The sequence below is a fragment of the Sparus aurata genome, chromosome 5 (genome assembly GCF_900880675.1).
Source record: "Sparus aurata chromosome 5, fSpaAur1.1, whole genome shotgun sequence".
Taxonomy (NCBI): Eukaryota; Metazoa; Chordata; class Actinopteri; order Spariformes; family Sparidae; genus Sparus; species Sparus aurata.
Window position 1 is genome coordinate 20771951 of NC_044191.1, and position 24053 is coordinate 20796003.

At 42.0% G+C, this 24053-nt stretch overlaps 3 protein-coding genes across 3 annotated transcripts; 1 reads left to right on the forward strand and 2 right to left on the reverse strand.

Annotated features, from left to right (window-relative positions):
- Positions 1–1189: 1189 nt before the first annotated feature.
- Positions 1190–4123, reverse strand: LOC115581755 (nuclear factor 7, brain-like). Its single transcript, XM_030417119.1, has 2 exons — positions 3763–4123; positions 1190–2450 (listed from the first exon to the last, which is right to left on the reverse strand). Exons 1-2 carry the CDS (start codon positions 4076–4078, stop codon positions 1270–1272), a joined length of 1497 nt encoding a protein of 498 aa, XP_030272979.1. The 5' UTR covers positions 4079–4123; the 3' UTR covers positions 1190–1269.
- A 1487-nt stretch (positions 4124–5610) lies between these two features.
- Positions 5611–10472, reverse strand: LOC115581754 (retinol dehydrogenase 14). Its single transcript, XM_030417118.1, has 5 exons — positions 10029–10472; positions 9533–9775; positions 8492–8794; positions 7480–7786; positions 5611–7153 (listed from the first exon to the last, which is right to left on the reverse strand). The coding sequence occupies exons 1-4, from the start codon at positions 10189–10191 to the stop codon at positions 7527–7529; spliced, it is 969 nt and encodes a 322-aa protein (XP_030272978.1). The 5' UTR covers positions 10192–10472; the 3' UTR covers positions 5611–7153; positions 7480–7526.
- An 85-nt stretch (positions 10473–10557) lies between these two features.
- susd2 (sushi domain containing 2) lies at positions 10558–23913 on the forward strand. Its single transcript, XM_030418223.1, has 3 exons — positions 10558–10889; positions 12004–12202; positions 23727–23913. The coding sequence occupies exons 1-3, from the start codon at positions 10787–10789 to the stop codon at positions 23869–23871; spliced, it is 447 nt and encodes a 148-aa protein (XP_030274083.1). The 5' UTR covers positions 10558–10786; the 3' UTR covers positions 23872–23913.
- Positions 23914–24053: the final 140 nt, after the last annotated feature.

Below are 24053 nucleotides of genomic sequence, written 5' to 3' on the forward strand. Positions count from 1 at the left end.
ATGTTGAGGAATTATTAAATAAATACTGCTGGGAAATAATAAAGATTAATGTTCGAGATCAAGATTAAAGCAAATACTGCGCTAGAATTCAATATCAACCGTGCAAAGACATTATGTGGCTCTGCACTCAACATGTTTTATACATATTAGGAAATATAGATATAGGAAATTAGACTTCTGACATGTGGAATGTGGTGGTGTATTTAATTAATGTTCAGCTGTGTCAATGTCAATGTAAACAATTAGTACCAAGAAAACATTTCACAGCCTGTCTTTAACAGTCTTTAGTGTCAACTAGCAGAATCATTCACTAAACAGTGAGTCAGGTGATGTTGAACCTTTAGTTTCACCTTCAGCGTCACATCAGAGAGAAGACTTTCTATTATAACTGGACCACTAATCTTCACTGCTCAACCAGACTGTGTGAATAAGACACAATCATGTTTAGCTCAGCTTCCACGGACACTTATAACATGATGCCTCATGTTGCAAACAGCTTGCATATAAATCTCACTGACAACTGAAATGTGCAATGTTATATTTTATTTCTCAAGAGCAAAAAAACAAAAAGCCAAACTGACACATTCTGCCAAGTACCATCCACCAGCTGTAAGAATCATGATGAACTTGAAGACAAAATACAACTTCATTTATCATCAGCTGCTTCACAGCATACAGAGTTAAACAGCATGGAGGAGGCAGTCTGCAGCAACACTCCCAAAACGAATCAGTTAAAGACTAAATCAGGAAATAATCAAATCTCTTGTGTTCTCTGAGTAAAACAACGGCCCCAGAGTGAACATAGTTACAGTATGTTGATAAACTACATTGTGACTGACAGACTTAAAACAAGAGCCTCAGCACTTTATCATGACCTTAGAAACAGACATAAACAACTTTATCAACTGTTATCTTTATGAGAATCAAACTATACTTTGTTAAAGAGATACCACCAACAAATCAGCAATGTTAGTAAACATAAAACATGACAGAATATTAATTTGAAATGATGTCAAATGGAAATGAAAAGTATAACAAAAGTTTCTGATGGACTAACATTGATTGAAAAATCTAAATTCACACCTTACCCCTGACCAGAACCAGGACCTGCAATATGACACCTTGTTTGCCTCTTTATGACCGAGCTTTGGTCCACATGACGACTACCAGTCCTGACAAGGTCAGTGTTTATAGCCTGTAAGAAACACAAACACACACACACACACACACGCTGTAGACAACAACATCTATTCCTAACATTCCTGAACATCACAGAGAAATATCAGTCTGACAGATTTTGATATCAGCAGTTTCAGCATCACCAGCATTTACAACAGTGAAATATGGGAAGAGTTTCTCAGTGAAAGTGTCTCTGAGAGTGCAGATGTGAGTCATGTCTTCAGGGTCGTAGAAGGACACCTTCCCCCTGTCATAGTCCAGCTGGACTCTGATCCTCTGGAGAATCTTCTTCACTGTGACAGTCTCACCAGCACCATTATTGTATTTTCCATCACTATGCCGTAAACACCAGATTCCGTATTCTGGTGAAGCAAATCTCTCTCCCTTCCTGTCAACTGACTCTTTAACCAAACCTACATTCCAGACAGGATGATCTCCCACCTCCACCTCCCAGCTGTGTTTCCCTGAGCTGAAACCCTCAGAGCCAAAAACAATGGTATAATTTGTGTTTCTCTCTGGATTGTCAGGAAGCTGCTGGTCTGTGTCTCCATATCTCACACTGGTCAGATCATCAGACAGATGGAGCCAGGGGTTTGCAGTGTTCGGGTCCAGAATGACAGGACTGAAGTGGACCTGGTCCTTCATCTTCTCCCAGACTCTGAAGGACAGGTTGCCCAGGTGTTTGGCCACATCTATCAGCGCTCCTGAGACCAGCTGTGGATCTGACAGTGAGCACGGGACTCTGGCTCTGGTCTGAGTGGCTTTATAGCTGCTGAGGAATGGCACGTTGTGTTTCTGCAGCTCTTCTTCAACAGCACAGATACTGTCTGACAGAGAGGAGAGCTGCTCCTCAATCATCTTCATCTCTCTGCTGACAGTCTTCCCCTTCTGCTCCTCTTCCTCCCTCAGAGCTGCCAGTCTGGACTCCTCTTCCTCTTTCAGGAACTGGTGGAGCTTGTTGAACTCTGATCTGATCTGCCTCTCTGTGGACAACAGCTGCTTCTTGGAGTGTTCAATCACTTCATTGTATGTTTTCTCCACTTGTTTGTATTTCTTCCTCTTGTCCTGTAGAGACTTTAAGTCAGATTTCAGCTGCTCCTTCAGCTCACTGACTGCTTGTTCTACAGGAACCACCTTGTGACTCTGGTGGAGAGAAAACTCACAGACAGGACACACAGCTCTCTGCTCGTCCTCACAGAACCAATAAGAGACTTCTGGGTGTTTATCACACACCACCTCCTCTTTCACCTCCACCTTCTTCTCTCCTTTTTCTGTCGCAGGTGGTCCAGTGCATACTTGCCAACATTGGGTTGTGAAAAATAGGGAGATTTTTTTCATCGGTGTATCGGCCCAAGTAACAAGGTTCCTTCGCCAGGTGTGCGATTTATTTGTCATAATTTCTTGCCTTGTATTTTAAACCACACATGTCCAAAATTCTTAGAACAGTGTTTCCCCTATTTTTGTTTTTATAGCAGCTGTGCTCTGAGTTGAAAACCTAGCAACACTAGGGGGGTCTGGGGGCATGCCCCCCCGGAAAAAAATTTGAAAAATGACCCTTTAAATCTCACCTACTCGTGAGGTTTTTGAAAAGAAAAATATTTTCAGAATTTCAGAATCAGAATCTAAGACATGAGACAAAATAGTGTAGAAGCTGACATTGCTGTTTGAAAATATGTTAACATCCTGAGCATTTCAGAAGTCAGTGAGCCACATGCCATGGAAGCTATTGAGAAATAATTCATAATATTTATCATCATAATTCATCATAATTTCTGCATATATATTCATATTAAATAGAGGAAGCACTAAAATACAATAACAATAGGTGTCTTACTCGTCCAGTTTACTGATACAATCTGCAGCTGGTTTGGAGTCACTGGGTCACATGACATGAAAGATATTCTAAAAAACAGCAGTTATTTTGTATTAATTTATTTATGCTAAGTAATTTAATGACGGTCCCTAAATCAGTCTCAGTGATTCAGCGCGAGGCTCTGAGAGGTGAGCTGACCGTCCTCCTGCTGCTGACACTGGGAGAACCTCAGTAAAGTCTCAGCTGGACCCGATATCCACAGAATATCCAAACTGAAACTAACTTCACCCCGGTTCGATGAGTCGCCTGTTGCAGCCTTTGAATAGGATGACGAGGATTTCAGTCACTCAACTTCAACGGTACAAATAGCAGTAATGACAATAATAATCGATTTCAAGATAACTTGGGGTGTGGTGCTTTCACTGTGTGCAACTTAAATTCCCCATTCGCTCGTGATATTAAACCGACAAAAATCACGTCATCATCAAAATCAAATGTCATTATGTTTATCAATACCCGACCGACCGTGCCTTGCGCAACGCCCCCCCCCCCCCCCCCCAAAAAAAAAAGAAAAACGGATTTGCATGACTCACGAGAGCCTCATTTTCAGGTCGGAAAAGCCGGATTGCGGGATTTATCAGGAACAATCGCACACCTTCTCATCCACACAGGCAGGCCAGGGTTGCCAGATACTGCAACAAATATAGGGACACAATCTTACTTGTTTCCTTTACTGTAAAATCGGGAGATTAACGGGAGAAATTACTGACCGGGAGCATCGAGGGAGATAGGGTTAAAAATCGGGAGTCTCCCGCGTGAATCGGGAGAGTTGGCAACTATGCCAGTGTTCAGTCTCTCAGCAAAGGAGTCAGCCAGTTCCTTCAGAGTTAAGTTCACATCTGGATCATCAATCAATGGTTTCCTTTTACAAATAGGACAGTTTTTGTTTTCAGCTTGTTCCCAGAATTGTTTCAGGCAGCTTGAACAGAAGCTGTGGTTGCAGCTCAGAGACACAGGATCTCTGAAAGTCTCTGAACACACATGGCAGCTCAGGAAACTTTCAAGAAAAGCAATTTTCTCAGCCATTTGTTCTGATATGTGAATGTTTCTTCAACAGCACGACTCACCAAATCAATGTCTCTCTGATTAACAGTTTAAGATCCTTCTGATTCCTGTTTATTGGAGAGATTCTTCACCCTGTAATGTCGTCTCAGCTCCGATCAGGAAATGTCAGTTTCACTTTCCTGGAAAGTAAATAAATGGCAGCTGACATTTCGTTTGCTCACCAGCAGATGGTGCTTTGTGATCTGTTAACAGATTTTTAGGGTAACTGTCCACTTGAGGTGCAGACATAGAAAATAAAATGCAAGTTTCATAATTAATGTTCACATGATTTAGGAAATAATCAGCATGATGATTCATGTATGAAAAGGCCAACGTGCTGTGTACATTTCTAATAAAAAATATTGATGGTAGATGAAATATATTCACAATAAATAGAATATAAAAAGGTAAGCATTCGATTAATGTATTCAAACAGCACTACATGGAGAAAAGGTTTACGTAGCACTTCACTCAGAACAAGAAGTAGAAACCTCTCCTATTGCTTTGCATGCTTTTGAACCTCTTGCGCTCCCGCAGTCAAACACAAACAGCCACATGAGTGTTCTTGATAAAATGTTGGATCTTGTTAGAAAAACAAAAACAAATAAAACTTCTACCAGGGTGAACAGCTCAGGAGGACACTCCTTTCCCTTCTGTGATGTGAGCCAGTTCCTTCAAGCCAATGTGTTAAGGTGTTATCTGTAAAACGATAATTTAAATAGAAAAGCGATTCAGTTTCGGTGTTGACAAGCATTGTGTTTTTATTGATCATAGTAACTGGGAAAATGTTGGAACTGCTTTTGACTAGAATATTTTCTAAAGCAGATAGAAAACACAACAGTTTTTTTTTAGTTTTTTTTTTTACACAACTTAAAGTGAGTCCACAGTTATCCAGCATCAATCCTGAAGATCATCCAGCACATACTGGTGCATTTGGGTTGTTGGGACAGTTAACATAAACACACAGGAACAAACATCAGCTCCACTGTAATCACTGTTCAGGAATTATTAAATACATACTGCTGGGAAATAATGAAGATTAATGTTGGAGATCAAGATTAAAGCAAACACTGCTTTAGAATTCAATATCAACAGTTCAAAGTCATTATGTGGCTCTGCACTCAACATGTTTTATACATATTAAAGGAAATGAGACTTCTGACATGTGGAATGTGGTGACAATTAACGTTCAGCTGAACTTACTGATCAATTTGATTTCAATTTAAACAATGAGTACCAAGAAAACATTTCACAGACTGTCTTTAACAGTCTTTAGTGTCAGCTAGCAGAATCATTCACTCAACAGTGAGTCAGGTGATGATGAACCTTTAGTTTCACCTTCAGCGTCACATCAGAGAGAAGTATTTCCATTATAACTGGACCACTAATCCTCACTGCTGAACCAGACTGTGTGAATAAGATATAATCATGTTTAGCTCAGCTTCCACGGACACTTATAACATGATGCCTCATGTTGCAAACAGCTTTCATATAAAGCTCACTGACAACTGAAATGTGCAATGTTATATTTTATTTCTCAAGAGCAAAAAAACAAAAAGCCAAACTGACACATTCTGCCATGTACCATCCACCAGCTGTAAGAATCATGATGAACCTGAAGACAAAATACAACTTCATTTATCATCAGCTGCTTCACAGCATACAGAGTTAAACAGCATGGAGGAGGCAGTCTGCAGCAACACTCCCAAAACTAATCAGTTAAAGACTAAATCAGGAAATAATCAAATCTCTTGTGTCCTCTGAGTAAAACGACACCACCAGAGTGAGCATAGTTACAGTATGTTGATACACTACATTGTGACTGACAGACTTAAAACAAGAGCCTCAGCACTTTATCATGACCTTAGAAACAGACATAAACAACTTTATCAACCGTTCAGCAAAGTTGGTAAACATAAAACAACATGACAGAATATTAAATTGAAATAATTTCAAATGGAAATGGAAGGTAAAAAAAAAAAAGTTTCTGATAAACTAACATTGATTAACAACACTGATTGGGAGGAACTGAGATTCAAGAAAAGAACAAACCAACATGAAAAACTCTTTGAATGATTCATGTCAGTCTGTAGAACAGTTAGAAAACATTTCAAGACCTTTGACATCAAATCAAATCTGCAGATGTTAAGGAACAAAAACAATGAAGAAACTGTTGAACTGTGTTTGTACTATAACATTAACCGTAACCCAACCTAAATTCACACCTTACCCCTGACCTGAACCAGGACCTGGGAAATGACACCTTGTTTGCCTCTTTATGACCGGGCTTTGGTCCTCATGACACACACACACACACACACACACACACACACACACACACACACACACACACACACACACACGCTGTAGACAGAAACATCTATTCCAAACATTACTGAATATCAGAGAAATATCAGTTTGACAGATTTTGATAACAGCAGTTTTAGCATCAGCAGCCTTTCCAACAAAGAAATATAGCAGCATTTCCAATACCAAAAAATGGGAAGAGTTTCTCAGTGAAAGTGTCTCTGTGAGTGTAGATGTGAGTCATGTCTTCAGGGTCGTAGAAGGACACCTCCCCCCTGTCATAGTCCAGCTGGACTCTGATCCTCTGGAAACTCTTCTTCACTTTGACAGTCTCACCAACACCGTTACTGTATGTTCCACTGTGATGCAATAAACACCAGATTCCACATACTGGTGAAATAGGTAAATCTCCCTTCCTGTCAACTGACTCTTTAACCAAACCTACATTCCAGGCAGGATGATCTCCCACCTCCACCTCCCAGCTGTGTTTCCCTGAGCTGAAGCCCTCAGAGCCAAAAACAGTGGCAGAGGAAGTGTTTCTCTCTGGATTGTCAGGAAGCTGCTGGTCTGTGTCTCCTTTTCTCACACTGGTCAGATCATCAGACAGGTAGAGACAGGGGTTTGCAGTGTTTGGGTCCAGAATGACAGGACTGAAGTGGACCTGGTCCTTCATCTTCTCCCAGACTCTGAGGGACAGGTTGCCCAGGTGTTTGGCCACATCTATCAGCACTCCTGAGACCAGCTGTGGATCTGACAGTGAGCACAGATTTTTGAGGTAACTGTCCACTTGAGGTGCAGACATACAAAGTAAAATGCAGGTTTCATAAATACTGTTTACATGATTTAGGAAATAATCAGCATGATGATTCATGTATGAAATAGCCAAAGTGCTGTAGAGTATTTTATTGATGCATATAAAAATGATAATCAACAAAAAAACATATCCAAATCACACTTTCTTTTAAAATCCACAAGCTCATAAAAGGAATTTTAACATCTGAATTGAACACAACAGAAATGTTCATGAAAAACATAACATAACATAAATACATTTAAAATAAAAAATACATAAATACCTCCCGTCACAAAATGAAAACACAGACAGTTTCCCCAGCTTCCACCATCAGGCCAGTTTCACCAGCCTCTCACTGGCCTCCCACAGTTTTTTTGCCACCCCAGCATCTCTTGCGAAAGGACGCAGGGTAGCTGGTCGGCAGTCGATGAAGTAGCCCCCGCTGTGCTTGGCAGCTTCATCTGACACAGCACAGTAGATGACAGTCTGAGCTCCAATCTCACACGGCACAAAAAACATCCACATGATCACCTGCATCAGCATCCGGAACAGGATGGAGAAGTGGCACGTCCAACCACTTTGGACATAACCTGGAGCAACATATGGAAGCAGAGATATTTGGATGAACATATAAATAGTGTCAGGAATATGGATACTTGACGATTGGGGTCGGCAATATGATTAAAATATCTTAGCTCTATATTAGTTATCTTATAACTCAACTGATTGTGATATGTTGAAAATGTAAGGGTCCTCTGTAAATTCAATTGACTTCAATTAATTTTGATGTATAAATGATCAGATATAATGTCACTTCTGGTTTTCTATCTCTCATTGATGCGAAAGGGCTGCAACACAATATTTTCATAAAGAAGTTCTGCTCATTGATTTTGTACAATGAAAACAATGGCCTAATACAACCACACATACTGTTTTAGACAGCTACCTCAGTGTAAAAAGTACAGAAAAAAAACCGAAGCATGCCTGTTGTTTTTTGCGCTATATAAACCTTAATTGTTTACATTTTGAATAAAATGCATTGATTGTAGATTAAATATACCACAATAAATAGAATATAAAATAGTAAACATTCAATTGATGTATTCATACAGCACTACATTAAAAAAAAAATGTTTAAATAGCACTTCACTCAAAACAAGAAGTAGAAATCTCTCCTATTCATTTGCAGGCTTTTAAACCTCTTGTACTGCAGCATTCAAACACACAGTCATATGACTGTTCTTGCTAAAATGTTGGTTCTTGTTAGAAAAAACTAAAACAAATAAAACTTCTACCAGGATGAACAGCATAGGAGGTCACTCCTTTCCCTTCTGTGATGCGGGCCAGTTCCTGGCTGAAGTAGATGTTGGCCAGCTTGCTGCGGCAGTAGGTGAAGAAGGGCAGCAGATTGTAGTTGAGATCCTGGAAGTCCAGTTTCTGGTATTTGTAAGTTGAGCATGTGACAGTGACCACCCGGCTAGGGGCGCACTCCTTTAGGCGTGGCAGAAGCAGATTGGTTAGGAGGAAGTGACCCAGGTGGTTGACGCCAAAACACATGCTGAAGCCGTCGTCCGTCCAGTCGAGGACGCTGGGCATGCCTGCAGAAGCACCACAGAGAGTGAAGAAAGAGGTCAAACCAGGATGTGGAGAAAGTAGAAACATCTGGTTTTTACCTCATGTTAATTTCTCCACAAGATTACACACTGACAGTTTCTGTGCTATGGATGTCTTTATATTTCATTTTTAGATTTCATGTGTAGAAAACAAATCAGTAAGAACCAAGAAGAGACTGAAGCTAGAGTCCATCCATCAATGATTTGAAACGTCCCCAGCCTGTCTGTGTCTGTGGCCCCAAACAGGTCAATAAATTAAATTGTTCCTTTAATTGTTTAAAAAGGTCAATGGGAAGCTGTACAGTTTGTTAGACTGATTCAAAACAAACTCTAAAGGCTATGGTTAAAAAAAGGCACCAGGTGCAACAGCATGGCTCAATTGCTAAAGATAAGTCAAAAAATTTGCCATATAGCCCAAATAAGAATAAAGCAGGCAAGAATGATTGTAGTAAAATAAATAATTTTAATGTTTGTACTCCCTTGCGTTACGTCAAGTCAATTTTATTTAATCATGTACTATTATTATTATCATTTGTATTATTAATATTATTATCATTGTTATGAAGCTCCAAATCATAAATCAGAGGGCCTCACAATCACAAGACCCTCGAATCAGACAAGGGAAAACAAATCTTTGATGTTAAAAAGAATAATATTTCTTTATTTCTTTGATCACAGAGTTGTTCATGGATCGGGACACCTCCACCAGGTCGACCCCTTTACCTGCATTATTGATCAGGATGTCAAGCCTCTTCTCTCTCTGAAGGAAGCTCTTGCAGAATTCCCTCACAGAGCGCAGGTTGGCCAGATCCAGCTCCATGTGAAGGACGTTCAGGCTGTGACTCTTGAACTTGATCTCCCTCACAGCCTTCTCAGCCTTGTCCACATCTCTGCAAGCGATGATGACACGGGCGCCTCTCATGGCCAAGGCAACAGCTGTGTCCTTGCCAATGCCAGAGTTGCCACCTGCAAAGAAACAAAATGAAGTACATGAAACTGATGTGTTAGTGCTCATGTGAGGCTTAGGACTTGAAGAGGACAGCAGTAACACTGTTGGGTGGGATGTTGGATATGCATTTCAATAAGCTTTACACATGTGATTCTTAGTGACATATCATTTTAAACTACACTGATCTGCATATAAACACTATAGTCACCTAACAGAACACATCATTAAAGGAAGATATTTGCTGTAATAAAATAAGACATGTTTATTTACCTGTAATAAGAACTGTTTTGCCATCGAGTCTATTCAGGTCGGTGCAATACCTCCTCTTTTTCATCCATTTCAGAATGAAAAAAGAAACTAAAGCAGCGATGATTGTGTAGAGAAAATACATTTCTCTATGTGTGCTGCCTTGAGAGGTAAAATCTGTTATCATTAGCAGCTGCTGATGCTGCTGTCTATGGGAGCCTGGAGCTAACGCCAGCTAGCTTGTTAGCTTGCTAGTTGGCTGGGAGAAACGTCATTTTTATCCCCTACAAGCGCTATTTTCTGGTACTCGTCGCTGTAAGCGCGGCGAAGATGATCCAGGACGAACTGAACACAACAGAAGACAGTTCTTTTTAAATTATCATTGTCATTATTTACTTGTCAGTCCCCTCCAATTCATTCTGGATCACTATAACGAGATGCGAGTAAAATGACGTGCGCATGCGTCAAATGTTGAGGTACCGCAAGGTCTCGCGAGAGCATATTACCTCAACGTGATCCATGTAATAAACATAAACAATAAAGGAGTTAACAGTGAAGTTACAAACCTAGCTAAAATGACATAAAAACGAATCATGAGACAAGCGCACAATGAAGCCTATATAAAGCTGGCATTGTGTTGATACGCCTGAAGAAGAGAAGAATACAAATAAAAACAATGTCGGTTAATTCATGACTTAATAACTGGAGTAATTAAGTTTGTTAGCTATTTGATTGCACGACGCTGCACAGTGAGTTTCAACCGAGAGTGATGTGTGACACACATGACTGTGTTATTTTTCTTCTCCAAGGCAAACAAGAGAGCATACTTGACAGAGAGCATTTTTCTCTGTGGAATTGTTCTCATTTGCTCATCTAAAACGGCTGGTAAGTTGCCTTCAAATATATTTTAGGGACTAATGACTAATAAGAGCCTTCCCAATGAGCAAAGTGGCATTTTAACGTTGACATCTAGTTGTCTGATAGCTGGGGATTTCCGGTCTGAACGTTTTATTTTAAACCGCCTGAAATAATTTGTATAGCTAGTCTTTTAACCTCAAAGTTAGTGTTTGTTACTGTAATACTCCAGGTGCTTGCACTATCTTGTTTATGTGTTCAACTTCATCACTCCTTACATTTTTATTCAGCGCCAAGAATTGACTTAAGATCATTTCCCAAATGTTCCCTCTTTCTTTCAGTGCTAAACTCACAAATTTAATCACTTAAGTTAATAAACGACAAAACATGTAATACATTTATGAGTACTTTGGAAACTTTTTAGTCTGAAACCATTGTCTAATGACTGTTTGTCTCTTTTCCTGATTAGGACCTGAGCACTGACTAGTGCGCGGACGTATTTAATCTGCAGGGATTATTCAGGTCAATGCTCGGGCCCTAATAATCTGCTAGGATTCTTCTTTTTATTTTTCTCCCACTTTGATCGCAGTGTTGGCAGCCTGAACATACCCCAAAGCTCACCAAACTTAGAATATGTCACATCTGGCAAAAATTGCTATAGTGCAATGTCATTGGGTGTGGGTGTGGCTGTAAATCCCTGCCTCCCACATGCATATAAAGAGGATGATGTGATCATACCCTCTCACTAATGTTACATAGTGCAGAGTGTTAGGGGGGTGGAGTGGCTGAGACAGAAACACCATTCACCCTGTTACAAGATACTGTACCATCAACATGATTTAAAAGCTGTTGTTTTAAGGTAGATAAATTACATAATGATGCTTTAAAATCTTCAAATAGTCTGTGAAAAACTTTAACTTTTGAACCTGTTGTGAATGTATTTTCAACGGAAAACTGCTCACTGGGTGCTCCAGTTCATTCATAAATGTCCACTTTTGTACAGAAATAGGCTAGATTTTGAATTCTAATAACTAGTTTAAGATGTTTATTGTAACTAGAAGCAACAAGCCAAATGAAGCAGTTTGTTACGCAGGTAAAAGTGCAAAAAATTCAGAGCAGATCTTTGTGGTGTTTTTTTTCTAAGGTCAAACATGCAGAGGAAAGTGTGGAGACATACTGGAGGAATGCTCCTGCCGTGCAACCTGTGTGTCTTTGCTGAACTGCTGTGCAGACTACAACCAATCCTGTTTCCAAGTGACGCCTCACTCCAGCTCCATGCTGGGTGGAAGAGCTCTCAGGATCCGCAGCTTGGTTCTTCATCGTGGTGGGCGCCCACTGTGCAGGTTTGTGTTTATGATCACACATAGTGACCTTTGAAGCACGCCATGATATACTGTAAACATTGCATACAGTCATCGTAGGATTGTTTCCATTAGAGGTCGACAATGAGGAAGATATAGCGTAAACAGTATACAATTATACAACTCATATGTTGTGTCACAAAGCAAGTAAAAGTTGTGTTTGTGATGCAGCTTGATTAAATAAAAATGCTGTTCATGAAGACTTTTAATAACTTTCCTGTATTGAAAACAAATGGATGCTTGACATATTGTCATTATAAAGAACAAGATAAGATTGCCTTTGAAATTATATTTTGCATTCTCCGATTTTGCAATATTAATATGATTTCAGTGTATGTACTATAGTTTAGCCTTAATCTCAGATCCCATCGCTTGTCGCGGTCAGAAGTTCACATACACCCACACACTTGTAGAGAAAATGTTTATCATGACAGTCTTCAGTGCCAATGATTTCTACAGCTCTCATTTTTCAGTGATCGAATGAGTGGGACACATACTACTCTGTCACAAAAAACATTCATGAAGTTTGGATTACCGCTAAATGCTTCAGGAAAACCCAGGACTCTTTGGTGCAGTTAGGTGTTCCAGCTGGACAATGATCCAAAACACACATCAAAAGTGGTAAAGGAATGGCTATGTCAGGCTAGAATTTAAGTTTTGGAGCGGCCTAACCGAGTCCTGACTTGAACCCCATCAAGAACATGTGCTATGAAGCCAACATATTTAGTTGAACTTCACTGATTCGGTCAGGAGTGATTGAAAATTCAGCCAGAGGCCTGCCAAAAGCTTTTGGATGGCTATCAGAAGCACCTAATTCAGTTGGAAACAACAATGAGGGACATTTAACCAAATATTAGAATTTCTGTATGTGTATTTTTGAGCGAGCAGATTTGGTCACATTTTCAGAAGACCTATAATAAAATCAGATTTGAAGCTAACTTCATGAATGTTTTTTGTGATAAATTATTATGTGTTCCCTTCTCTGAAGGAACTGAAGAATATCATGATAAACACTTTGTTTACAAGTATGTAAACTTTTGACCGCAACTGTATTTCTGTGAATGACTGCACATTTCAACCCTGAGACAGACTTGTTATTATCCAGACAGTGATCTAAAATGACATGCTGCAGGAAAGCTCTTAAATTTGTTATTAACCAAAGACTATGTGTGAGAGAAATTATATTAAGAACAAAGTAGTATTGCGTAGCTAGCCATGAAACAAAACAAATCAGGTCTGTCTGTTTTTGTTGCGGGTTTAAAGATGAGATTGAACGAGAAGGGTTTATTGATGCTGAAGGCCCACCTACTGCATCTCTCCTTTATTGTATGAGACGGGTTGGATACCTTTTACTTTCTCAACGGATGGAATACATTTTGACAGATCTGGAGAGTACTTGTCAGGTATGTTGCTGGATTATAAAAAATAAGATTTTCCATCTCTGAATTTGCAAATACCTCATTGTCCTTTTTCAAAAAAATTACATTACATCATACACTGTGCTAGGTTCAGTGATTATAAATAGTTTAAAATGTTATTTAAAGAAAACCTTTTGTGAATTTGGTACTTCAATTCTAGCTTTGAATATGGCATTTTTAACACAATATGTTCTTACTAGGGCTGCGCAATTCATTGAAATATTCTTAAAATAGCAATGTGGCAACGTGCAAATCTCATTCTCCTGATGTAAAAAAATCATACTGGCATCCTGTGTGTAATCTAAAGAGTTTCCTCCATTGATATCATCCAGTGGCTAAGTTGCATTGTGGGTAATGTAGGTGCCAGGATTTGAGAAGCAGCCCACTGAACTAGAGTTGCACTCCTATGTAACACCCCTTTAAGGGACTGAAAGGTAGTGAGCAATATTATGTGTGATGGGCCAGTAGGTTCGACTGCTGGAGCATAGTGGAATGTTCAAATGAGACTCAGAGACAAAAGATTAACTTTTGAAGGGCGCCTTCTTGTAATGAAGTGAAAAACAACAAATACAACATACAAATGAATTATATGTACCACTCACAGCAATGACAACACAGGTTGTGTTAGATCACAGAATATCACCTTAGCAATTGCTTGGTTTCACCTTAAATCACTTATCTCTGTCCTGGGTTTACACTTATGACATGAATTTAATTTTAATACCATTAAATTCAAGCTTCTCTCTGATCAAATCTTGCTCAACAATTTAACTCAGCAAAAACGAAACAACCAAGTTATACAATCACCACTCTGAGGGAAAATATCCCACGACTTCACAATTCACAGTTCCACGGAATGATGGGGTAAGTCTTTCATTTGATTCAGTCCAGGGTCCAGGAGAAAAAATAAAAGTTAAAGTATGTTCAAGTCCAGAGTTCAAGTCCAGAGTTCAAGGGGAGTGTGTGTGTGTGTGTGTGTGTGTGTGTATGTCGATCCGGGGAAATGGGAATGATGGGGTTGAGTGTGAGAGTGTTTGTAGAGGTTGGCCTACCACACCACCAAGTGTAGTAGTAACAGGATTCGCTCAGCAGCCACTGTAGTATCTTGAGACACTGCCACTCTTTCTCTCTCTTTAGATCCGGGTGGGAAAGCTCGCCATCAACATCACTGGAAAATCAAATCCAGGGAAAACAAAACAAAACAAAAAAAACTGACCGATCTCATTTAACAGGCTGGGCGCTCCAACACAAATTGGCGGCGCTCAGTAAAACACAGTTTCTTGCTCCTTGGAGCTGTACAGACGAAGTGTATGTTGGAGACTCACGGTCACTTTCATGGCTAACGCTATTAGCTGGAGCTACTAGCGTTTAAGCTAGCGACTATAATAATGCACGTCTTCCCAGCAGTACTCCACTAGCGCTTCAACAAGCTCAAAGCGGACTTCAGTATTGTTAAATTCAAGCTGTATCTTTTAAAATAACTCTCACTTTTCACTCAGTTTACCGTCTGTTAGCAACGCTACCACGCGACGCTAGCTCCGTTTCTCTGTACAGACCGAAAGAAGAAAGATACACACACTCGCTCTCAAGACGGGGGCAGGAGGGCGGGACTAGCCGTGATCAAACAGTTGCTGATTGGTCAATCCTAACGTGTCACTCTCTTCTAAAGTGCCCAATGGATATTAAATATCCTCCTTAATGACAACACTCTTTATTTAAACTGAGTGAAACAACTTAACTGTAATATTATAATTCACAATCCTTCCTCACATGCAAGACACTTATGTGGGTTACACCCTCCCCTCTTGAAGGTATGCAAGTCCCTGTGCATCATGTGTACATTTTCTCACGCCCTACAGGTGAATAGTCAACTTCTTGCAGGGAACTAGCAAATGCATCACTTAGACCTTGAAAGAGGGCATTCACCACATACAATAAAGGACTGCCTAAATGTGAATACTGGAGTCTCTCCGGCTTAACAGAGTGTCTCTGAGAGCGACGGAAAGGGATTTCAGCATCCCTGGGTGTTTCATTCTGTGACTCCACTGATGTAGGCTGATCAGTAATAGTTTGTCCTCTTTCAGATGTATCCGCTCTTCGATCAGTCTTATCTGACAATACTGGAGGTGCCTCATTTACATTGAGGGATGTCTCTGTATTCAGGGGGGCATCAACGGGAAAGTCACAGTCAGGTGAGGGGTCTGGTTCAGAGGGGTTGCCATACTCAGGTAAGTTGACTAGTTTGGGTGCAGTTACCAATTCAGGTGGGTTTTCTGGCTCACAAAGGTTTTCCTTCACAAGTTCTCTTGTTCCTGGTATCAGCGGTTCAGGTAAGTTATTTACTGCAAATTCTTTTTCTCCGTCATCAGCAAGGAGATCAACTGCTGGACGAGCAGGAAGGACAGGAGTGGACACCACATCAGGTGCATTTGATAGTCTGATCTCACAAGGAGGGTTTCTCGACTTGTGAGTCTCATGGACTGTGATGAACTCATCGGGCTTCTGAATAGGGAGAGGGGCAGATATCCAAGTTAGTGGATCCTCTGAGTCCAATTGATCATCGTCCTCACTCTCAATGACTGGACATTGTCTTGTCTTCGGTCTCGTTACTGAAGGTCTTTTAACAGGTTCATCTGGCACAGTTGAGGGCAGAAAGCCACAAGGTAGAAGCAGGTCACGATGTAAGGTGCGCACAGGGCCATCCTTACCCTCAGGCTTGACTGTGTAAACTGGTATGTCACCAGCTTGCTTGAGGACAACATAAACATCATCTTCCCACTTGTTTGCCAGCTTGTGCTTCCCACGTAACTTCACATTACGGACGAGAACTCTATCACCCACCTCCAACGGTGAGGCTGTAACTCGCTTGTCGAATCTGATCTTGTTGCGATCAGCGTTCTTTTGTGCATGAGAGGTTGCAATCTTGTAACTTTCCTCCAAGCGACTTTTTAAATCACTGACGTATTGGGAGTGGGTCTTCTTATGGGTATTGATGGGCAACCCAAAAGCAAGATCAATCGGAAGCCTCGGCTGTCTCCCAAACATTAGCTCATATGGAGAGAACCCTGTCGTCTCGTGTTTCGTGCAATTGTAAGCATGGACAAGAGGCTTTACAAAGTTCTTCCACTGCTGTTTCTCATGTTGACTTAGTGTTCCAAGCATTTGGAGGAGGGTTCGGTTGAACCTCTCAACCGGGTTTCCTCTGGGGTGGTACGGGGTGGTTCGCACCTTCTTCATGCCAGTGAGCTCACAGAGTTCCTTTATGGTCTTTGATTCAAAGTCAGGGCCTTGGTCACTGTGAAGCCTCTCCGTAAATCCATAATGGCCAATAAAGTTTTCCCATAGGCTCTTTGCCACAGTATGTGCTTTCTGGTTTGGGGTAGGGACAGCTACTGCATACTTGGTGAAATGATCAGTGATGACTAATATGTCTTTTGTGTTAGACTGGTCTGCTTCCAGAGATAGGAAGTCTATGCACACAAGTTCTAGAGGCCTACTGGCCTTAATGTTCACCAGGGGTGCTGCTCTCTCAGGTGGGGACTTCCTGCGGACACAACGTTCACATAACCTGATCATCTTCTCAATGGTCATTTGCATTCTTGGCCAATAAAACCTAGCTCTTGCCAGATCCACTGTACGCTCAACCCCCATATGTCCCATATTGTTGTGAAGGCTCTCAAACACTACTGCTCTCAGTTCCTGAGGCAGTACCAGCTGATAGATGATGTGGGGTCCTTCTTGCCTCTTTCTATAGAGCACTCCGTTACATAGCTCCAACCGGTTGAGTTCTCGCAGCAGTAAGGGGAGTTCAGGCAGTTCTTCCCTGAGACTGGGAGGTGGGGCTTGACCAGTCTCTATGCGAACAATCACCTCATGGATCGCAGGATCTGATCGCTGCTTTTCCCCCAGCTCATCCTCAGACAAAGAGGGAATGAGAGGAAATCCATCAGCTCCTTCTTCGTGAAAGCTGTCTGGGATGGCTGTAGAATAATGAGTGAGGGATTCAACCAGTGCTAACTCAGGGTTTGAGGTCTCTTCAGCAGTAGTGACAATATGTAGGTCACAGAGGGCCTGAATCACATCTTGGGGAATAGTGCATGAAGGTTCTGCATCACTCAGGTGGTGAAGTGTGAACTGCCGAGTTCTCTCACTCTCCTTTCGTGATGTGGGATCTTCATCTGGTACTCCGTGAGAGCGGCGAGACAGTGCATCGGCATCTAGGTTCTGCTTGCCAGCTCTGTATTGGAGTTGAAAGGAGTAGGTGGACAAGGCAGACAGCCACCTGTAGCTTGTTGCATCGAGTTTTTCAGATGTTAAGATGTAAGTGAGCGGGTTGCTGTCAGTCACCACTGTGAAGTCTGTGCCATATAAGTAATCAGAGAATTTGGCCGTGACCGCCCACTTGAGGGCCAAGAACTCAAGCTTATGGGCAGGATACCTCATTTCACTCTTTGAGAGACCTCGACTTGCAAAGGCTATGACTCTCGGCTGGCCATCTTGGACTTGATACAATGCAGCACCTAAGCCGATTGTGCTTGCATCTGTATGCAGAATGTAAGGAAGCTAGGGGTCTGCAAAACCCAAAACCGGAGCAGAGGTCAAGCTCTGGACTAGGAGATTGAATGCTTCCTGGCAGCGAGGTGTCCACCTTTGGCCAAAAGGCTCCTTTGGGTTGTGGTACTCTGTGCTGGCACCTTTCTCAGGTTTCTTTTTCCACTTTCTCAGCGGTGGATAACCAGAGGTAAGCTCATTAAGGGGCTTCGTGATGTGAGAGTACCCCTGAATGAACCTTCTGTAATAGCCTGCAAAACCTAGAAAGGACCTGAGTTCCTTCAAGTTCGTGGGGACTGGCCAAGTTGTCAGGGCCTTTATTTTCTCTGGGTCAGTTTCCACACCCCTTTCTGAGACAACATGTCCAAGGTATTTCACAGAGGTTTGGAAAAATTTACATTTCTCCGGAGCCAGCTTTAATCCATAGTCCCTCAGTCGCTGAAGCACACGCTTCAGACGCTGCTCGTGTTCCTCTAAGGATGAGGAAAAAATAATGAGATCATCAATGAACACTAACACTTCTTTTAGGTTCATATGCCCCATACATTTCTCCATAAGGCTCTGGAAGGTTGACGGCGCGTTGGTGATGCCCTGGGGCATCCTGTTGAATTCCCAAAACCCCAGTGGGCAGACAAATGCTGTTTTCTGCTTGTCAGATTCCTCAATTTCAATCTGGTAATAACCAGATTTAAGATCAAGAACAGAAAACCACTTTGACCCTGAGAGAGCAGAGAATGCCTCCTCAAGATTCGGGAGAGCGTACGCATCCTTGATGGTTTGGAGGTTTAACTTTCTGTAATCAATGCAAAGGCGAACTGAGCCATTTTTCTTCCTCACGACGACTATGGGAGAAGCAAAAGGAGACTCTGACTCTCGTATGACTCCAGAGTCAAAGAGTTCCTGGAGGTGTTTCCTCACCGCATCCACATCGTGAGGATGTATTGGTCGTGCTCTATACTTGAATGGTGTCTCATCGCTGAGCTTTATATGGTGTCTCACCTTATCTGTGTGTCCAAAATCCAGGTCATGCTGAGAAAAGACCTCTGGAATGGAGTGCAGCATATCTGTCACTCTGTCTTTCCACTCAGTAGACAATGGGGAATCTCCGAAATCAAAGTTAAGCTTTGCAGGCTGGGGGGACTCTTTCTGTGCTTCAGAGGTAGGCGACTCTCTCACAGTTTGCTCCTTATGCAGCACTCGCACTATGGCCTTAACATCTGCCAATACTGTTCTGGGAGGTATGACAATGTCATGATCAGTTTCATTTTTTAACACCATGGGCAATTTGCAGGGTTGCTTTCTTGGCAAAGTCACAAGGCAGGCTGAAACCAGAAGACCACCAGGTAAAGAAGAGGTTGATGGTTGTTCAACGATTGCACACCTCTCAGAGTGAGGACTGGGGATGTCAACAAAGCCTTCCAGAACAACCGTCTGTTGTGCAGGGACAATCTCTGGGCTCTTTCCTTGCAGTTTGGCACAGCCAAGGTTTCCAATGCTGGAGGTTTTCTGTCGCAGTTCAAGAATGTTGAGAACGTCTTGATAACCATAGGGCAACGGCTGGAAGGTGGAGAGCTTTGGATCAGAGATGAAATCGGAATACAGGATGTCAAGAGTATTCGTACCAACAAGTACTTGTTCTTGGGCTGCAGAGCGAAGGTGAGGGATAACCAGAGCCAGGGTGTCAATCTTCATTTCTGACCCTACAAAGTCTTTGGGAAACATGATAGAGAGCTCAATGTATCCTAAATAGGGAACTGACTGGTTGTGGCACCCTCCACATCAAGGAGATCATTTATTGGATGGATGTCCAGTTCTGGAAGATGCTGCTCATAGAAAGATTGGGATACAGTTGTCACCTGTGACCCTGTGTCCAAAAGACAGTTTGTGTCTTTTCCTGCGATATTAACTTGGGCTGTAGTTTTAGTTCCTACAAGACCCTTTGGGAGTTTGACAGAATGTGACTTGACCTGAGCTCTGTTTGAGACGGATTTCTTTGACTTGGGACTCGTATTATTAGATGTTGCTCTCAATTTTCCCTCAATGGGAGCAGGTCTCAGTTTAAATGTTCACCTCCTTCCAGAACATTGGACTTGTCCCAGTTAGTCTGTTTTTCTCTCAGCTGCTTTCTCTTGACAGCTACAAGTGAAGGATTTGGCACATTCTCACAAGCTGACACAATGTGACCATCCTCCCCGCACTGAAAGCAAAACCAGGGGCGTGGCCTGCTGTTTGTGTTGGTGGGGGGAGTCCGCTGTTGTGCTGCTTTGTTTTTCAAAGGCCGGGCCTCGACTTTGGCGCTTGCCACAGGAGACTTATATTTCTGTTGGCAAGTTTGATTCTGTTTGTGACCCTTTGGTTTCATGTTACTGAGCTGGGCACTAATGTCTGCTAGTTGTTTTTTTAACATTTCATATTCTGGTTCAGCAACAGCATGTGCAGTTTGCAGATGTGACATGACACGTTGCTTAGTGCCACTGGGGGCACTCTTGGCCGTGCCCAAGTGCTGTCTCATACGGCTGACTTTTGCAGCCTGCTTATCCTCCTCAGTTCTTAGCAGCAGTAAGAGTTCTGCAAAGGAGGGCGGGCTCTCTTTTCTCCGTTCTAGCTTAAGGTCGATTATGAGGGCATTATCCCAACAACCACGGCAGAACTGCTTTAAAAGCTGCCGGTCAAATTCATGTGCAGACACACCACCACGTCTCATAGCCATGTTCAGACAGCCATGCAGTCTGTGCAGGAAAACAGATGGCTTCTCCCCATCATCCTGCAGTATGTTCATAAACTTTGCATAGAGTTCGTCACCGTCTTCAACAGTTCCATAAGCGGAATCAAGTATCTCAAGATAGGCCAAAGGTTGAGCCTCTGGACCTAAGGGTCTGGTCATCTCGGAAGCAGGTGGGAGGAGACTGTCGAGGATGCGATGTGTGCAATGTAGGTCAGAAACAGAGGGATCTTTTATGAGAACTTCCACACTAATGCGCCATGTATCATAGTCTGCTTCACTGTTTGGGCGGGGACTTTTACCTGAAAAAGCTCGTAGCCTATGGGGCGTGGCAGAGTGTGATGGGCTTTCACTTTTGCGAACTACATGTTCAACTACCACCCGCTGAATGCTGGGTGGATTTAGGTCAAGTGTGCACTGAGCTTTGCCATCAGCCATGGCTGAGGGAGATGGCAATGGGGTGAGATCGATCAGGTTTTTGTCAAGAGTCAAGGGAACACTAGGCTGAACTGGATCATGGAGAGATTCAAGAACTTTAGGGTGAGGAGAGTCCATACGGTGTGGACTGATAGAAGACAACAGCTCTCCAGGAATGGGCTGTTCCACTCTGGGTGCTCTCTGTCCAGGGGAGAGATCTGGGGAAGTTTGTGAAGGAGCGGCAGAAGAGGATAGCGTTTCCAGTTCTGCTTTCAGCATTTGCTCTATGGAATCTCCACTCAATTTCGCAATTTCATGCAGCTCCTTCATGTATGCTCTAGTAGCATTAGTACGTGCATTTAATGCATACTCACTTGCCAAATTTCTCACTACGTACACGGTATCAGCTTGAGTAGGGCTCTCAAGCTTAAGCGGCAGCAAAGGTCCTAATGTCTGCATGGCAGTGCCATGGGTGAACTCTATTATCATGTCTTTGTGAAAGTCTGATGTTGGGTTATCAATGCGGAAAAAACGGTTGATTGAACCATATTTCTCAAGGTGAGTGGATACCTCGTTATCAGCATCTGTTCCTGTTAGTCCACTAACTATAACAGAGTAGGAAACCTTGATCGTTTCTTGCAACACAATTTCCATTTTTCTGGCTTTGTTTAGGGATACCTGATTTTACAATCTGAATGTAAAACTGTAGACAATTTGCACCAACAGCTCTGTCAATTTGAACATTCAACAGTGCTCCTGGCTAAGCTTGCCAATTTATATGTAACACCCCTTTAAGGGACTGAAAGGTAGTGAGCAATATTATGTGTGATGGGCCAGTAGGTTCGACTGCTGGAGCATAGTGGAATGTTCAAATGAGACTCAGAGACAAAAGATTAACTTTTGAAGGGCGCCTTCTTGTAATGAAGTGAAAAACAACAAATACAACATACAAATGAATTATATGTACCACTCACAGCAATGACAACACAGGTTGTGTTAGATCACAGAATATCACCTTAGCAATTGCTTGGTTTCACCTTAAATCACTTATCTCTGTCCTGGGTTTACACTTATGCCATGAATTTAATTTTAATACCATTAAATTCAAGCTTCTCTCTGATCAAATCTTGCTCAACAATTTAACTCAGCAAAAACGAAACAACCAAGTTATACAATCACCACTCTGAGGGAAAATATCCCACGACTTCACAATTCACAGTTCCACGGAATGATGGGGTAAGTCTTTCATTTGATTCAGTCCAGGGTCCAGGAGAAAAAATAAAAGTTAAAGTATGTTCAAGTCCAGAGTTCAAGTCCAGAGTTCAAGGGGAGTGTGTGTGTGTGTGTGTGTGTGTGTGTGTGTGTGTGTGTGTGTATGTCGATCCGGGGAAATGGGAATGATGGGGTTGAGTGTGAGAGTGTTTGTAGAGGTTGGCCTACCACACCACCAAGTGTAGTAGTAACAGGATTCGCTCAGCAGCCACTGTAGTATCTTGAGACACTGCCACTCTTTCTCTCTCTTTAGATCCGGGTGGGAAAGCTCGCCATCAACATCACTGGAAAATCAAATCCAGGGAAAACAAAACAAAACAAAAAAAACTGACCGATCTCATTTAACAGGCTGGGCGCTCCAACACAAAATGGCGGCGCTCAGAAAAACACAGTTTCTTGCTCCTTGGAGCTGTACAGACGAAGTGTATGTTGGAGACTCACGGTCACTTTCATGGCTAACGCTATTAGCTGGAGCTACTAGCGTTTAAGCTAGCGACTATAATAATGCACGTCTTCCCAGCAGTACTCCACTAGCGCTTCAACAAGCTCAAAGCGGACTTCAGTATTGTTAAATTCAAGCTGTATCTTTTAAAATAACTCTCACTTTTCACTCAGTTTACCGTCTGTTAGCAACGCTACCACGCGACGCTAGCTCCGTTTCTCCGTACAGACCGAAAGAAGAAAGATACACACACTCGCTCTCAAGACGGGGGCAGGAGGGCGGGACTAGCCGTGATCAAACAGTTGCTGATTGGTCAATCCTAACGTGTCACTCTCTTCTAAAGTGCCCAATGGATATTAAATATCCTCCTTAATGACAACACTCTTTATTTAAACTGAGTGAAACAACTTAACTGTAATATTATAATTCACAATCCTTCCTCACATGCAAGACACTTATGTGGGTTACACCTATAACACTGATAGACTCGTTACTTACAGTTCAAAATCATCAAAATTCTTGCCGCAGAAACAGAGATGTCACCTTTTTATTCCTCAAAGTATTTTTCCTTTTCAAAATTGATCACATAAATCATATTTAGCCATAGCTTGAGCTTTGATTAGAAGTTAATATTTCAGGAAATATATCTCTTTCAAAGTATACATTATAATTGTTCATACACAGAGATGTACAGGGGCTCTGGAGCAGAGGTCATGTCTTAGCGTGGCACCTGGAGCAGGCTTTTAGAGATGACTCTTCAGCCTGGGCCAAGACCCAAGTGTCTGCAGTGGGACATCCTGGAGAAGAAGCTGCCCAACTTCCTGGATGAGCTCATTGACTGTCCCTGCACTCTGGCACAGGCCCGCTCAGACACAGGCAGGTTCCATGTGAGTGCACTTCAATTTCACTGTTATTCACATTTATTTTGTGTTGTATCAGTATTACTACAATTAGTGTATACAGTATAATAAGAAGCAAAATTACAAACTTTGTAAACAAGTAACTGTATGA

Coding starts and splice junctions, on each gene's coding strand:
- LOC115581754 (XM_030417118.1), bottom strand. CDS start 10,191: ATGATAACAGATTTTACCTCTCAAGGCAGCACACATAGAGAAATGTAT. Junction 8,795..9,532: donor CATCCTGATCAATAATGCAG/GTAAAGGGGTCG, acceptor GTGCTTCTGCAG/GCATGCCCAGCGTCCTCGAC. Junction 7,787..8,491: donor CTCCTATGCTGTTCATCCTG/GTAGAAGTTTTA, acceptor ATGTTGCTCCAG/GTTATGTCCAAAGTGGTTGG.
- LOC115581755 (XM_030417119.1), bottom strand. CDS start 4,078: ATGGCTGAGAAAATTGCTTTTCTTGAAAGTTTCCTGAGCTGCCATGTG. Junction 2,451..3,762: donor TATCTCCCTCGATGCTCCCG/GTCAGTAATTTC, acceptor CACCTGCGACAG/AAAAAGGAGAGAAGAAGGTG.
- susd2 (XM_030418223.1), top strand. CDS start 10,787: ATGACTGTGTTATTTTTCTTCTCCAAGGCAAACAAGAGAGCATACTTG. Junction 10,890..12,003: donor TTGCTCATCTAAAACGGCTG/GTAAGTTGCCTT, acceptor TTTTTTTCTAAG/GTCAAACATGCAGAGGAAAG. Junction 12,203..23,726: donor GGTGGGCGCCCACTGTGCAG/GTTTGTGTTTAT, acceptor GTTCATACACAG/AGATGTACAGGGGCTCTGGA.